The sequence below is a fragment of the Poecilia formosa genome, unplaced genomic scaffold, assembly GCF_000485575.1.
Source record: "Poecilia formosa unplaced genomic scaffold, Poecilia_formosa-5.1.2 Scaffold38, whole genome shotgun sequence".
Classification (NCBI taxonomy): Eukaryota; Metazoa; Chordata; class Actinopteri; order Cyprinodontiformes; family Poeciliidae; genus Poecilia; species Poecilia formosa.
This window is the reverse complement of record NW_006799977.1, coordinates 2,226,170-2,238,097: the sequence shown is the minus strand read 5'-3', so window position 1 is coordinate 2,238,097 and position 11,928 is coordinate 2,226,170. Positions and strand designations below refer to the sequence as shown.

The following is an 11,928-nucleotide window of genomic DNA, read 5'->3' as shown; positions in this document are numbered from 1 at the left end:
TGTGAACGAATCTATGATTCGCCGTTGAAGACGGAGGGCTGCATCCTTAATAGGAGATTTATTAAGTTGGAAAACCGAGAATGGCGGAGATACCAGCGGTTTAAAGCCCGGTGCGGCTTATATATGTATGTTTCCATTTTTAAAAAATGATACTTGAGGAAAACTCACTTTTATTCGTTGTTTAAATAGAATCATTTGTGTTGTGGGTGTCATAGAAAAAATTGTTTTGAATTTTTGACAGCTAAGCAGAAGTCCTGTATGCTTCTGTTTTATATTATCTAGTAAAAAGATAATTCTTAAAATTATCTCTTAAGTTTAATTTGAAATGTTTCCAGTCAGGCACATGTTGTGTTCCTGCTTTGCACGAGTTTTTATGCTTTACCGACAGTGTATACACATTAGTCCGTTTCTTCAGGTTTATTTCCATGCACAGTAAAACTCTCTTCAGCTGGATAGTATTAATCATTTGTTCGTCCATTAACAGTCTGATGAATAATTTAGGCTTTGTAAGTCTGGAGAGAATTGAATCAAACTACTAGAGAACAGGCTGTACCTTATCAGAATAATTTTAGTTGGATTCAATGAATGTGGAAAACTCTGAGTTTTTTGTTTTGTAACTTGAACAGAACAGGTGCTGGTACATGTGATCGCTCACATGGACCTTAGGCCCAAGCATGCATAAATATTTGTTAGAAAAGAAGAGACTCTCTTTTAATTTAAGAAATTGAAGAAATGTGAAAGACATCATTCCAACATCACTGTAGATATTGGATGTACAAATCATTTGAGAAAATCTTTTGAACATTAGAGTGGAGAAAAAGAGTGAGTTCAAGAAGAAGTTGTCCATCATCTTGTAATGAACTTCCTTTTGGAAAAAGAAAACACCGAAGTTTTAAAGGAATTACGTGATGAAATAAGAATGAGGTTTCAGTTTTGGGTTTACTTTACTTGGGAATTCAGCCTGGGAACGATTCTGATCTGTTTCCTGTTTGGAGCTGAGAAAACCCCCTAAAGTAATTTTTTCAGGGTCGAGGTTCTGGGTATTGGACATAGGGCCATGACTGGGCAAATCCGCTCCCCACCCATAACTATATGACTATTGGGAGTTAGGATGAGTTAAAAACGGCTTTATTTTTGGAGAAATATGTAAAGTTAAATTTATGTGGCTTTTTCTCGGGCAATTAGTATCTTGTCCAAGAAAGCCATGTTTGCAGTCCTGTCACGCTTGTTGGGCAGCAATTACTCAGTTTAAAAAAATATGTGAAGGAATGACTCAAAAAACTGAGATGATTAATCTGATGTTTTTTTAACTTGACCTCCAGAGTTCTCAGAAATCTAACTGGTCGAATTTGAGAGCATTTGTTTAAACTAAGTCAGGAGAAAATCTGAATTTCTACAGAAATGTGCGGCCAAACAGATGTGAAACATCAATCTGATCGGAATTAGCTAACTGTAAAAATTTGGGAACATCAGAGAAACACATTAAATGTCATAACCATCAAATGGAAAGGATATTTGCGATGAACATTGCAATGACTGGCCAGCCTACCAATGTTACTCCAAGAGTTTAAGGACTTATCCAGGTAGTGGTTCTAGTCTGACAAGCTTGGGGCCTGACAAGCTTCCAGGCAGATAGTGCCATTTTATATTTTATAAAACCACACAACTGTTTTTTTAGCACGAGAGTGCTGTCAAAAATAACTTAAAAGATATTTGACTTTGTGTCATAGCTGTATCTGACGCCTTGAAATTGCCTCTGTCTCTTTAAGAAGCTTGAACCCCAGCTGACGCTCCCCATTCAGCACATAATCACAACAGAGCTTCTCCATAAAGCTGTTTATAATCATTTTGAAGAGCTTTGTAGTTTAGCTCAGCAGACGCAGAGTTCCACCAGGTGTTTGCTAATTCCTGCTGCCACTAGTCTGTTGGAGCTGCGGTGGTGATGCATGAACATGAAGAATGAGTAGATTAATCACAGTCTAAAGGGACGCAAGGTTCTATTTCTAATATTCCAATTTCATGTCTGCCCAATATGATGCAGGTGTGATATTATAAGTAGCAGTATTTTTTTACCCCACAAATGTCCAGAAACACCTTTATGTATAATTGTGTGGGATTCTTGAAGTTACAATGTATTTTCTGACTTGTGTGGTTAAATGCAGAAGGTGTTGTTGCTGCTGAAGATAAAGTGTTGTTCATGCTGCCTTTTTCACTGGTATTTCATAGAGAATTCTTACACTCTGGTATAAACACATGGAGGATTCCCACAGCGTCAGTGATTTAGAGCTATTTTTAGGTCCTTGTTCTAAAAATTCTCACTGCTCTGTGTTGTGCCGGATCCAAATTTAGTTGGCTGTGAAACATGAGCTTGCTAAAAATAATCCTCAGTCCTATGTGAGTGAGATATTTTTGAAATGAATATTGTGAACTGTGGGGGAAATGGATTTAACGAATTATCTAGTGTCTGAGTCTGTGTGTGTGTGTGTGTGTGTGTGTGTGTGTGTGTGCAACATGAATAGTGTTCCTTTTAAGACTTAAGAACTCACCGGAAGTGATGGTGGTGAGGGATTTATGTGAGCTGTATGAGTGTGGGTGAGCTGAGGCTTTCTGTGAGTAGCCGTTACATCCATATTTATCTAAACTTCTTCATATATAGGTTTGTCCATAGAGATGCCCTCCCTATGTGCAGATTAATTTCCGGAGATTTGATTTGTGCATTCTGACCTAGAACTGGTTAGTGCTGCAGTGCTACGGGAGTCCAAATAAGATGTTTTTAAACAGCCTCACTGGCCAAAGCAATCAGCTCATCCATTGCAAAGTTTGTCACATGTACCTCTCCTTTGTAAATGTCACTGTTAATTTGAGTAAATGTAACATTAGCTAACAGCTAATGACAGCCAAAATTCAGGCAACATTTCTACAATAAAATTTCCCAGGAAACTAGTTTTTATTACTACTATGCAATAATCATCAAAATGAAAAGAAATTAAAACTTGACATATCTCGCTCTTTGTGTAATTAGTCTGGATTTAGTTTTACTTTTTGGACTGATTGACTGTAAGAAAGTAACATTTTGTTGATGTTTTTTATTTTTTAAATCCTTCTGATTGTCTTATTTAAGCAGCTTTTAGCACCAGACTCCGCACTTACTTATTTTTTTAATAAAATACTGCTTTTAAAGACGGGATCTTCACACAATTGCCTCTGCATTTCTTCCCACTCGTTTGTGTATTTTTTAGAATGCAGAAGGAGATTCCTCTAAAGTAATGGAGTTTTGTTTGGTAGGTGACTCAGGATGTTTGTGGAAGTGGGAGTAGAGGAAAGCCACTCTGATCATTTGCCATTTTTCAGTGTATTCTTCCGGCATCCTGACGAGCCATTCTGATGACCTGTTTTCAGGTCAAGGGTTGGGATCATTCTTCTCTGTCTGGTCTGACGGACTGTCAAACCCGAGAGTTTTAAAATGATCTACCTATTTTAAGAAGCCTTATGAATTATAGGTCTTGTTAAATGCGTCATTGGGAGGCCTGTGTGGACTTTTATTAATGCGTCACAGTTTCTACTTGCACACATAACCTACATTAGCAGCGTTCTCGTGGGTGTCCAGAACGAGCAGGAGAGAGCCAGAAATCAGGCACAGGAAAGGTTTTTTTTCTCTCTTTTTATCTCAAAATTTCGTATTGGACTGGTTTTGTTTCCCGTCTTTGAGCGTTTTCTGTTCTAATGCCAATTAGGCAGAGGTGTTGCTTATCATCCTCTTGGGAATTACCACCAACCAAACACCCTCAAAATCACAATTTCAATGATTTTTATTTTCTGCTTGTCTTGCATATAAAGATACCAGTTAGTGTTTAACTCTTGTACTTACAATACTTGTTTGAAACTCTCTGTGGAGGGTTAATCTGACTCCATTATGTCACCTTAGTCTGCTTGTCCAGGCAAAGTCCAATACTCACGGGAGCAACCTAATTTCAACCTCCCCTCTGTTTATAAGTACAAGCTGATTGTAAAGCAAGTCTGGTGTGTGTTTATTTAGGCCTTGGTCCTGTGTGGAAATGGTAATTGGTGTGAGTAAGAGGGACATATTGGACCGGTGTTGACATCCTGGAGACCATTAGTGAGACCACAGAACAGGCCGGCGTAGTATCAGAGGGATGAGCTCATCTTTTCCATCCCATGATCCAAGTCCATAGGAAAGAACAGGGATTTCACAGGGTGTAACATGACCCTGACTCTGGATGGCGATCCAGGTCAGGGAATAGTCGGAGTTAAGCGGCATTTCCTTTCAAACTGGTGAAAAAGAAACTGGATACTATGGGAAATCTATAATCCAGCTTTACAGTCGACTTTTCAACCTGCTTCTCGTTTTGTCCTGAGGTGACCATAGGCATAGTTAATTTATTTTATTGGAACACTGGATGTCCAAACTTCCTTTTTCCCCCTGGTGATTTCAGGCTGCCCAGTTCAGGGTTAACTGGTCCTCAGTTAACCCTGAAAACATGTAGAAAATGTGACTTTTTTAAGGTTCTTTTTCCTCTCCTAACTTGTGCTAATAATGTTGGAGCAATGTTGAAAGTCAGGCTAATATTTTTAATTAACCTCATTCTCATCTTCCATTGTCTTCAACGTGTCTTTTAAGTAGTAATTTTGTGAGAACTTCGACACTAAAAGCACTCTTACTGCAGTGTTAAAATGAGAAATGTTGAACATATTGTGAAGTTAACCTTTAATATCGGTTTTACAGGTAAGTAAATACTTAATTTTTTTAACAAATCAACATAGAATTTTAGCAGTAGAAGGATTTTGAAAGAATTGACCAATTAAAGTTTTGAAGAAAGAACTACATAGATTTTCTAAACTGGTCTCATCAAATATTGTTAACTCAAAGCATTTTTCTCAAAACAATTTTTTTTTTCTCGTAGTTTTACAACTTTCTATTTATAATGTTATGACTATATTCTCATAATATTATGACTTTATTTCTGTAATAAGAGAAGGTTTTGTAATAAAATAAAAAAAAGGTTTAATCTTGCCCCAATCTTATAAACTAAACATTTTATTCTGAAAAGGTTTAGAATTTTTGCATGAACATTTTTTTAAAACATTAGCATCTCTCATCAAAAACGTGAAGCCATAATTAATTTACTGTTGCTGGATCAGACTAAACAAGATTAAGTTGCCAGTGAATCTGCACTGAACCTCCTTTGCATCATCAAGCAATCAGGAAGCAGAGGCTAATTTCACAAAAAGGCTTAATGGCTGCTGGGGTGTGTATATTTATGTGTGTGTGTGTGTGTGTGTTGGTCTGGTGTTTGTTCCTGCACTCCTAGACAGGGCAGCAAGTGGGATAATGGCGAAGAAATGTGTCTGCATGGCGGTACAAACAGAGAGGTCGTGTGTGGCTGGATCGCACGTAGGCACACAACGCTGCACCCTGCCATTCACACCCCTTATCTACATGCCGTTGAGCACAATGTTATGATTTGAGTGCACTCACCACTGAGGCTTCGGTGAGTGAGTGTTTGTGTACATTTAATGTCTGCATGCTAATCATCATCCTTCATCAGGGCACTTTGGCTGTGAGGAGTGACGGAGTGGGTTTTAGGCTTGGAGACTTTTTTTTTTTTTTTTCCGAGCAGGAAATGGCAAGAAGGTTTGGGATTTGGGACGTGACAGCTGCAACATGAGCTCAGGGAAATCCCTGCATAGAGATGACGTTTTTGTTTTGCGGTATCTTATCAGCAAAGCTTGTCTTTGTTGGCAGTTGACTTCAGTTGGAATTCACGTGTAAAAAAAATGAATTATTGCTGGTGTCATCTAGGTTGCTGACCTTGGGTCAAATACAATCATGTGCTGTTTACCATCTTCAAGATATTCCAACATTTGAAAAAGTTACACTTTCTAAATTAAGATTTTCATTCATACAATCCATATGGTTGAAAGATTCTTAAATGAGATACCAGAAAAAGTGTCAAGAGGTTTCTCAGATTTTGTAAAACAAATTAATGCAATCGTGCCCTTTCTCCACCTGTTTCTATCAGTTAGCCTGCTGCCGTTGCTGTCGGCAACCGGCAGTCGCTAACTAACAAGAGCAGTAAGTATTGTGAAACACCATGAGAAAGATCTCATACTGTTTCATGCTAGTCAAGTTCAATTTATTGGTCTTCCCTATTAAAAGATGTCTGCCACTAAAACAATGAAAAAAAAAAAATCAACATTTTCTCAAATTTGACAATTTTACCATCATTTTATTAATAAGATCTAATAAATAAAATCACAATTGTTCTTACTTTTCTTTGTCCTTGTTTGACCAAGAAAACAGTTTGGTGCCAGGTGTTGCTATTATAAGAAAAGCAGCTGCTTTGTTTTGTATGGAAGTTGAGGATTTAAGTAGAACACATTTGATGAATGATCATAAACTCAGAGACCTAAAGAGCCTCTACTCTCTTCTCACTTGCTGCAATAAAAGTTGTATTCTACTAAATGCAGCTTTTTTTCTTTTGCTTCTTTTTTGGTTTAAACTGTCTTCAGGTAGCAGGGGTGATTACCTATTTATATTAATTTGTCTTGTAAGTTTTGCTACTGGTAAAGAATGACTTCAAATAGATTCAGAGCAGCGTCTCTGAAGAATAGCCAGATTGGAGCAACAGCGCACCCTACAGGTAAAAAGCGTGAGCAAAGGAGATGGGAAAGTAGGTCAGGAGGGATGGATGTGAAGGGCGTTTTACTGGTGGGTGGAGGTGAAAGATGATGGATGCAAAGAAGATGGTGGGAACAAGGGAAAAGGGAGGAATACATAAGAACTTTAGATTTCCTGTATTGAAAAACTCTCCCCTAACACTGTTTCTACCATCTGGGAAGAAGAAATGCAGTCTGCCTCAAGTAATGACTTTCATCTCCTTCTTTGTCTGAATTGTGTTTGTTTATATGCCAGAGAGTGAGGTCTGCTTTACCTTGATAAGGACGTTGGCACACGAAGCACTCTGCCTGAATCTGACAATGGTATGAAATGTCACTGCAGACATCAAGCTAATAGCTTAATTATTGTTTGTGGACTATTCTTTCACACTATGCTCACAGAACCTGCTTAAAAGTCCCATTTTAAATGGTCATGTTCATAAAATAGTTGTGAAATGTTCAAATTATTCAGTTTTGCAGTTATTTGTTGGAAATTTAACTATTTGGAAATGAAACTGGACTGGATAGAGTTTTTAGTTGGAGTAGTATACACTGCAGGCACTTTCAGTACACTGACACCTCATCCTTTTACTTTTTTTACTGAATTTTTCTGGCTTTGACTATTTGTTAAAATCACACAAAAGTAATTAGGGTCTGTAACTAAATGATCACATTACAATATTTTAATTTAAACCTTGATTAAAGTGTTGCAGGTGTAAAAGTGTATACAAATTAGGATATTTGAGGTTGAATAAAGCACTTCTTTTACGTTGTCAGCAGATGGCGCTAATCACTTGTGATTAAATCGGTTAAAGGAATTTTAACTCATTTCTTCACACTTAACCAGTAATTGTGAATGCTTTACTTTAATATGACAGTAATAGTTCATCATATTTTTGTATTTTACTTTGTGTACAAATTTCTGCAAATTAGATCTTAAGAGTTTTAGTAAATACTAATTCTCAAATGTGCATCTCAGAAACATTAGTTTGTTTTAATTATGCAGGGCTAATATATTTTTAAAAGTTTTTGACATCCTATAAGTATTAATTTCTTTACAAACCACTGTTTGTACATTGATTTCTAATCTAAGTTTTGTTTGTCTTTGTAAAGACATTTAATTGCACTTGACAAAAATAATTCTGCTTTACTTAGGAAAATATAATACAATGTTACGACACACTGCCGTTTAACTGCAATTCTTAGTCCATTCGGTTGAAATAACTTCATCGAGATGATTCTTGTAGTTACTCGTACATTCGTAGAAATTACTTGCTACCTTCCTTCACCGGTAGGATACGAAAGGCGATTCTTGCATGTATCCCTCTGCATCTGTGTGAAATCATGATCTGGGCTTTAATTCTACCCAAAACATTTTCATTTTTATTTCTAAGCCAATGCGTGGTGGGTTTCATTGGTATGTTTTGTGTGATTATCTAGTTAACTTTTTCTATCTCATCATATTGCTTACTCTCACATAAAATGCCAGGACTACACTCAACTAAATATCTTGGGTTTAAAGGGCAAACCTCTGCAAAATGCTGAGTAAAGATGTAATCATGGAGACCTGATGTGATATGCCTTGTAATGTTGTATGATAAACATGGAGGAGTCCCAATTTATTCCTTTCTGAAAACTGCATTCTTATTTAGATTTTTACAAAAGTTCAAAAAATAATTTTTATTGGTTTGTTTGTTCACATTGACTGATTGTAAGTGGTCTGGTAAATGTATCCAAGATTACGTTAAATACTGATACCAGATATCTAGACTTAGTAATCCATAACCTGTTCAACAACATTACCAAGACCAACCCACTTCTACTTCTATTCTATTTAAATAAGTGGAGGTAAAGTAAACTATGAAACAGAAGAAACAAGCAAGTATACTCAGTAATGTAAAAAAGGAGCAAAGCTATTCATAGTTGGTGCATCAAAAGAACGACCTTCAGTGGATGACAAGTTCGGACGCCTAGCCTGCTGTCCCACATTGCTATTCTCCACAGGTTATGTGAAAGTCCTTCGCAGTGGACAATCAGTTGTTGTATGCAGGTGCTGCTGAGAGCTGCCGCATACAGGTTTGTCTTCTTCGGTTCGTCTTTGTCTTTTATCAATACTTATCCTGTTTTTCTTCTTATGATTTTCAGTGAAATAGTTCTTCGCCTGTTCTTGTCCCGTGGAGAGAGCAGAGCATCTACAGAGGAAGCAGTAAATGGCTGATCAGCTGGTTACCGGTTGGCTTCGTATCGTTGCAGGTACAGCAAGTTAAGCAGCAGTGCTGTGTCTCCTTAGCATGAAGCAAATGGATTGCTAATATATGGCTTCAAGTTAATCTGCAGTTCATATTGTCAGGTCATTAAGTATGTGAGGCCTGTTGTGGGACCGACTTTTAGCTTTGTCTTTTTAGCTAAAAATGTTATATTTTTGTGCATGAGGAATTATACCATGATTTGTAGTGTAAAAGAAAATGGTGTGATTTGAAATGACTTGAAATTGTTTGGTTTGAAATGAGGCCTTTTACTCAATAATGTAGCATTCTTCAATTCATCATATTGTTCTTTATTGATAACATATGTACTGTATTCCTTCTACTCAAAATATTCTGAATTTTTCAGATCAATTCAAGAGAGTAATTTCTTAAATTAAGTCTGTCTTCCCTTCAATGTATTCAGCCGAGATTTTTCCAGTTGAATACTGTTGTATAAATGTCATTCTTTGGTAGGGGAAATTAGAGACATTAATTTGTGCTTTAATTACAGTTTTCCTCTTCCTGTGCAGTCTTTATTAATTATGTTGAAAGACCCACATCACTAGACATGCTGACTACACCAAGATGGCATTAACAGAAAGAGTCTTTATTGAACAACTTTATTTATAGCCTTAGTGCCAGAAGAAAAATATACACTCGATTTTGTACTGAAAAAATTGGCCACTAAATGACAAAAAAAGTACTATAATGGTCATACCATGGCTGATCCAAACCAGCTTTTTTTTTTTTAAATGAAATTATATGTTTATGTTTTCATAAAAATATCTGACACAAAGAATAAAATGAAAAAAAAAGTTTCTAAACAATGAAAACAATTAAAACTCCATATTGTTCTAATATCACTTAAAGTCGTCTATGTTTACATGCACTGCATAAAAAGTAACAAAATCTTTTTTTTTCTCTATTCCTTATTAGACATTAAATCAAAACTTTTCCTGTTTGAAGTTGGTTAGGATTAGCAGATCTTGTATTGTTCCATTGGATTAAGAGTAGGGGTTTCTGATGGTCACCCTAAAACATTGAATTTGTTGTCCCTTAAGCCACTTTTGTGGTTAAATCTTTAAAGGGAAGGACTATGTAATATCAACTTTTTTTTAGCTCTATGTTATGTTATTATGTTATTCCATCATCAAAAACACATCTGGAGTGTTTGATTGATTCTTTCATTCATGTTTGAGTCCCCAGCTGAGCTTCCGGCTCTTACCCTCCCATGTGTCTTCCCCACACAGCTCCTCCATACTAGCAGAAATTAGCAAACACCCATAGGACATGTCTCCAAAACTAAGGACTATCTCGCTGAGTATATTTGCAAACTATAATATACATTTTTAGCCAAGTAAAAATTCATATTATAGTTAGGAACATTTGGCTTCTTCTTCTCTGAGGAGCATTTGCACTAGTAAATTTTGTACCGAAGGATCACATATGTATAATAAAGTCATGTTATATTTAAAGGGACACAAAGAATGTAAAAAAAAATATAGTAATGTCCAAAAAACCCCATATTATTATATGCTGGTATTCTGTGGCATGTTACCACAGAATACCAGCAGATGGCAGGATTTGTTGAGTTTTTTTTTTTTTGGTTTTTTTTTGCCGCAAACCACTTAAAATTAGCTTAGCTCTGAAGAGTTGCATTTATTATAGGATGTGCATGGACATATCTCTTTTTTATTACTGTTTCTGGTTGGTCTGTGAAATGTTGAATTGGAGGCTTGGTTTGCCCATTTTATAAAACCCTTTTACCCACTTTTCACCTTTATGTCACCCATATATATGGGTGACATAACAATGGCTTCTTTTGGCAGAAGCCATTGTTATCTTTGCGATGCCTTGTTTTTTTGTAAACCTTTGCAGCAAAGGATATGCATATCCTGGTATGGTAAAAGCCATGGTTGCACAGTATTAGCTAAATAGTGCCAGTCTACTTATTCTCCAGAACGCACATTAAATATACGCCCCCCTCACCCACAACTAAAGACATTAAGAAAAATTAAGAATTCAATTCTAGTTCTGTCACATGTATTATCATTAAATTAAAGTCAGTGTTAGCTTCAACATTAAGTCAATTAAATTATATTTTAGACAAATGCACACGGTGGTGGCAGAACAAACTAAACAGTTTTATAATCTAGAATAACCAGTTCGTTTTTTTGTCTCGACATCAGTGGTTTGCATTCAGCCAAGTTGTGCAAACACAACATAAGTTTTCAGTGTTGCAAAATATATCTTTGTTCACACAGAGACCATAACTGAAAAAAACAGAAAATGTTTTGGAAAATGTAAAGGAAGTGATAAAAATGTTGCCACTTATTTAAATTCCCTTAACTAACATTATTATTCACGTGTTTTTTTTTTCATGTTGATAAACTTTTATGCTACTTCTTGTAATTTACTTGTAATGTTTGAATTTAAAACTAGTACATTTATTACTAGTACGTTTAAAGGAAAAATCTCACATTCAGAACAAAATATCTAATGGTTTTTATGAAAAGTAGTATTGTAAACGTACTACAAACACTGCTGTCACCACTACATTTTGTGCATGTCTGTGTGTACCCATTCACGTGCCTCATTTTACCCTGTCATAGGCAGTTAATGAGTACTTACACAAACACGAGCACACACCCCTTTCCGGGGGCTGGGCTGCTGTCGGTCCTTTGTGCTTGTTGGTTGCAGCTGTAGCCTGCGTTGCCTTGACGTCACACAGATCGATCCTGCTCCCAGTGCGGCTTGGTGAGCACGGTGACAGTAAAAAAGGCTGCAGAGTGAAGCAGACTGTCAGAGCGGGGCGGAGGTTTGAGTGAATCGAAGGGGGGAGGAGGAGAGAGAGAGGGCAGAGTGAAACCACAGAGGTATTCCATGCAGGGCAGGACAGGCACAATCTGCTACTACAGAAATAGTCACTACACAGGACAGTGTAGGGTAAATATTTTTTCCGCAGTAATGAGTGCACGACTGTTCTCAAAATGGGTAGTCACTT

At 36.7% G+C, this 11,928-nt stretch overlaps 1 protein-coding gene across 17 annotated transcripts in view; it reads left to right on the top strand.

The window, feature by feature from the left end:
• sgip1a (SH3GL interacting endocytic adaptor 1a) overlaps window positions 1-11,928 on the top strand; it is a 70,901-nt gene that overhangs the window by 2,242 nt on the left and 56,731 nt on the right. For 16 of the 17 annotated variants that reach the window (XM_016670808.1, XM_016670820.1, XM_016670812.1 and 13 more), the window contains exon 2: window positions 8,824-8,931. In XM_016670808.1, coding sequence (XP_016526294.1) covers window positions 8,889-8,931 — 43 coding nt within the window. In that variant the 5' untranslated portion in view covers window positions 8,824-8,888. Of the gene's footprint in view, window positions 1-8,823; window positions 8,932-11,778; window positions 11,871-11,928 lie in introns of those variants that run through there. The other variant, XM_016670818.1, reaches the window with a different exon arrangement.